The 5,063-nt window shown below is 38.7% G+C and overlaps 1 protein-coding gene across 1 annotated transcript; it reads right to left on the bottom strand.

The window, feature by feature from the left end:
- Positions 1-59: 59 nt before the first annotated feature.
- On the bottom strand, positions 60-717 carry LOC106514994 (zinc finger BED domain-containing protein 1; the record flags this gene model as incomplete). Its single annotated transcript, XM_014004556.1, is given in 1 exon segment — positions 60-717. A coding segment is annotated over 1 exon segment (442 nt), but the record flags the coding sequence as incomplete, so codon positions are not given.
- Between the last annotated feature and the right edge of the window lie 4,346 nt (positions 718-5,063).

The following is a 5,063-nucleotide window of genomic DNA, read 5'->3' as shown; positions in this document are numbered from 1 at the left end:
AAGCAAAACCCTAATACTCTGGTGTTGTTATAATCAGTACTAAACTATAAATTTCTTCAGAATCATGCGCCTGAAACCGTCCTTCTCCACAGTTCGGAGCGGCAACATATCTTTAGCCAGGCAAAACGCAACTGCCTCCGTTAATGCTTTCCACCGCTTGCTTTGGCTGTCATATGGTGTAGAATGAACAAATGCGTCAGCAAGTTTAGTTTGAGTTGTTGTCGGTTTCTTGGCTTTGGAAGTTAATGCGAGCGCTTCTGCTGCATCGTAGCGCATCTTCTGGCTAGCTTCGTATTCTGGCTTGTGTTTGTGTTTTAGGTGGTGAAATAAATTTGTAGTGTTGCTGTCCTTCGATGTCACCGTTTGTCTGCAAACTTTGCATAATACTACTTTCTGCTCTGTGTCAGCCTGTTTAAAGCCAAACCAGTTCCAGATAACAGAGCTGGAACCTCTTTTAGCAACGAGCTCCTCCTCACTCACCTGTCCTCCGCCTTCCGCCATGTTTGTTTGTTTGCAATGCACGTTCTTCACACGTGACGTCAGTTGGACTGAAGGACTGTTGCGGCGCACATGCGGCAAGGWCTCGCGGTGGTAGTTTATCGTTTTTTATCGCGAGATGACAAATTATTACCGTGAGGAATTTTTTGGACGATATATCGCACACGATAACATATCGCCCATCCCTAGTCCTCGCTCTGTAGTAGAAGCAAGTAGACATGCACACACACTCTTCCTTTATTCTCCAACCTGAGATCACTCCAACTGCTGCAGGTAAGATACTGTCTATTCATGAATCCTCCAGACAACTACACTTTTAAAAAAGTATCTCTTTAATGTAAAGTGTGTGACGGCTCCAATCTGTTGCTGCTTTTTAATCCTTTACTTCCACATAGATACAGTATCTCTGTGGCCCAATCACCACACTGTGGTCTCACTGATACTCATCTAACGCCATCAATCTTTCAGCTGCTGCTTGAGATAACCCCAGTCCTGTGTTGACAAAGCAACGGCCCATTTCTAAAGCTGAGGTCCCACCTTCCCGTCCCCTATGGACTCTGAAATCTTTCCACAAAACAAAGCAATCATAAGCATGAATAGATGTCTGCTGTGAAACTCGATCTGACGTGTCTTTACATTCTGCACAGGTGACACATAGTCGCAGTCTTTTGAAGGCGACCAGCAAGCAGACCGAGCGTTTGGCATGAAAGGCGGGGAATTTGTCATTTCACACTGGGAGGAAATCCATCCCAGCCAACCTTTGTCCTGAATAATAGACAGGAGCTGGTTGAACATGTCATTTTGACACGCTGGGCGTTATGACATGGACAGTTTTACTGCTGCCTCGGTGGAAGGAAGGAAACTTGGTCTCATGTTACAGAGAGGACAGAGAGATAAAGATGTGCTTGCTTCTTTTTACTCGTCTCCCCCATATAATAGCTCTGTATTTTCCTACACTTGGCACATGTGTTTGTCTTTACACTGCCGAAAAATACTCATTTAACTCCAAACAGCAGCATAAATTCTAAGATGTTTGTTGAGTTTATTTGTAAAATAATGTACTTTATGCACTCTGATTTACATATATTAAACATTACATGATAATTATATTTTATTTTAGTTTATTCAGCTGGATAGCTCTATCTGTTGCAAATAACCCTCAGACAAAATCTCGCACAATATCTTTAAAATTGATTCAAATAAAGCTAAAGCTGTGTTTTTTTGTTTAGTTGGCTGTGGCAGCCATCTTGAATTGGACTGGCTCCAAAGAGTTAATAGTTGTAGAAGCTGGTGATGACTCTCAGTCAGGACATGGTAAAAACAGTCAAATAAATAAACTATCTGGGGTTTACATCCAATAATTTAAGTAGTTCTAGAAAATTACAAAAACTTTGGTGAGTAGTACATGAGATATTTTACTAACAGAGTTGATTCCAAATAGTTAATGGCAACGTTTTAGTAAAAAAAACGTCTGTTAGTATTCAGAGATCAGTCTTAGCTTCTATAGCACCAGATTTTAGCTCAATATTGGTAAAACATATTAAGAATAGTCATTTCTGAATGTTTTATGTTCAGTTGACTGCGACTTCAAAAGTTAATTACTTGTGAATGATTGATTTTTGCAACTTTCAACCAAATTTGCTTAGTGGTTAAAGAGATAAAGACAAACACAAAGACAGAAAGAGCCACTGTGCTTTCAATGTTATTGTCAGGCGATAAAATAACATTTTTAAAAATAATCTACTATGTGAAAGTTAAATTTACACTTATTGTGAATAATATTTTTTCCTTTGATGTAGGAGTCTATATGCTGGGTAAAAAAAGTCAGCTTCTGTGTTTGAGCCCCGACCTGAGTGCACCTGCCCGGTAATGCCTAATTTGAGATCTGAGCCTGAAGCAATAACAAAAGATATGAATCTTTATATTTCTTCTTCAAAGGCAGCTGCAACAGACCAACACAGAACTGTAGCACAGTAGCCCGCTGGCTCAAAACATAAACAACCTGTAATGTAATATTTAATGCTTCACTGGTCTAATGATAGAAACACTGCAGTCAGTGCCAGCTCTATAGATGTTACACAAAGTTACCTGCATGTAAAGCACTGCAAACACATTCAAAGTCATTTTTCCTGTAATAATCATTCGAGAAGCTGATAAAGTAAAAACCTTACTAAACTCTTAGTATTTGACTGGTTCTAATCTATAAAACCGAACAATACCAAGTAAATATTAAAGCTAAAGTGCTGGAGAAAAATGTTGTATTTAAAGAAATGCTTTATGTGTTGTAAAGTGGTGTTTTGTAAAGCTGTTATACCTGCAGTAGAAATCACTTAGAGTGTTATCAGTTTAGATAACCAAGCAGATGTTCTCTGAGGGCAGATGAGGTATATGCAAATTCAAACAAAGAGAACTCCAAAGCAGATCATTGCCTTTAATAAAAATAAAAAGCAGATTTGAAAGTTTTCAAAGTGTCAATACTATATTTTATATACCTTTATAGCACTCACACCTTTTGCAATAGATGGTTGTTTCTAGTGGTGTCCTGATACTATCAGGCCTGATACATTTACAAGTACTTGTACTCATGCAAAATGCCCCGATGATCGTAACCGATACCAGTATTAACACTGGGATACTGTTATCAATGCTCTATTAAACGCCTTACATTTCAAGTGAAAAGTTTTTCAATTCCATGTTTGTATCTATTTTTATTTGCTTTAAACCCAAAAGTATATATCATGCTGTATATTAGTCAGAGGGGCTAGACCTATAATAGAAGAGAGACACCTTATCTAAAAAAAGTTTTTAAAGTTAATGTGTAAGTATCCAATTTAAAGTACTTGTACACATACTTGTTTTGAGGAAAAACGAGTATCAGGACACCCCTTCTATCTTTAAAGAGGTCCTCACAATAAAACACGTGAACAAAAGATCTTAAAAATGTATAAAGAAAGTATAAATGTTTAAATCAGGGGTGCCCAATCTTTTTTGAACCAAGATCTACTTTTGAAGTCGGCAGTTTGCCGAGATCTACTTGTCCAGTATCAGTATAAAAAAACTTAATTTTTCATCTCCCTACTCCTCACTTCTTTAAAGTAAATAAAACAGAATGTAATGTGTTGCTAGTTTTATTTAATTTACACTTTGTCTAAAACACTGTAATTTCTAAATGCTTCAACACAGAGACTTCACTCTGGGCTCAAATTAAAGATAAAACTCCCACAAAACACATTCTACATCCATATTTACTCACAGCAATAAACAATCCTAATTTTTTTCAAAGCATTAACATTCCACACAGTTTATAAAACCACCAGCAGCGAAAAAATATTTGTTTTTCACTTTCTTATGATGCATATTTGTCCTCAAATATGACGAAATTAGCTATTCAAAATGGCAGACTGGAAGTGTTTTTATCCGAACATTTTTACTTCTCCTGGCCACAAAAATCATTCTTCCATGTCTTGAAGCACTCGAAACACTTAATAAGAAATATATTTTCATTTTATTGGCATGTTTAGTCAGTTAACTGGCCAATAAATGATGGAAAACGTTTTCCAGTGAGCATTGCTTTGTTTGTCCACTGGATGGAGCTATCCTCCTACAAATGACGACCATCTCCGTCTTTGGCCTGTAATTGGCTAAACAAAGTTCCCATCCCCTCAAACAACCAAATGAAAGGTATGGTGATTGGCTACACAGCTGTGGCATCAGAACGAAGCTCTGAGCTGATTGGCCAATTCTACAGTCAATCTAGCCCAGGATGACGGAAACCGGAAGTTGGTCACTTCTCACAGATTATTGGCTCTGGAGGGCCGATAGATGAACCCAGTTGGTCAAATGAGGTGTCAATCAAAACAGGAGGGCCTAGATGGCCATTTTGATGCATTGAACACGGAGGTAGTTTGCTGAGAAACGGAGAATGACAAAAGGAAAATTAAAACGGCACACGGGCGTTCCGGTGCTTGTTGCGTTCCACAAGCTTCGTTCGACTGCTAACCAGCTAAAGATCGATCGGTCGACCTCGATCGACTGATTGGCCTGGCCTGGTATAAATAGTCTTTGCCTAAAATGCTATAAAATAGTTGATTTTTACACGAGTTTTTTTCCACCAGGTAGTTTCTCTGCCAGATTACACCTAAAGGTCTCAACACACAGGAGGTGACAAACAACAGCGATTATCTTAAGGAGCTTTCATCACAACCAGGGTGAAACCTGACACACGGGACGCGATAGTGATTGCAGCATGCGAATCGCGCTCTCGGGTCGCTTATCTTCACAAAATTTGATTGTTTCTTCTCCTGACTCTTGTAAAGGTTATTGGTGGTTCACAAAAAAGGGGGTGCATTACGGACGTGTAAACTAAACAAATCTTGCGATGCTAATGATGTTGAAAAACAAACGCACACCAAGGTACAGTTTTATGAGGAAAACCTTACCGGATAACTTCACTCTGGTGCCAACAAATCCCCATAAAGCTACCTTTTTTTAGTAATCACTTGGTGAAAGTGTTAGCTAACTGCCGTGTGTAGCATACTCTTTGCTCATTGGTCAGCCAATGAAGC

The sequence above is a fragment of the Austrofundulus limnaeus genome, unplaced genomic scaffold (assembly GCF_001266775.1).
Source record: "Austrofundulus limnaeus strain Quisiro unplaced genomic scaffold, Austrofundulus_limnaeus-1.0 Scaffold25, whole genome shotgun sequence".
NCBI classification, from domain to species: Eukaryota; Metazoa; Chordata; class Actinopteri; order Cyprinodontiformes; family Rivulidae; genus Austrofundulus; species Austrofundulus limnaeus.
This window is presented reverse-complemented; position numbering and strand designations above follow the sequence as displayed.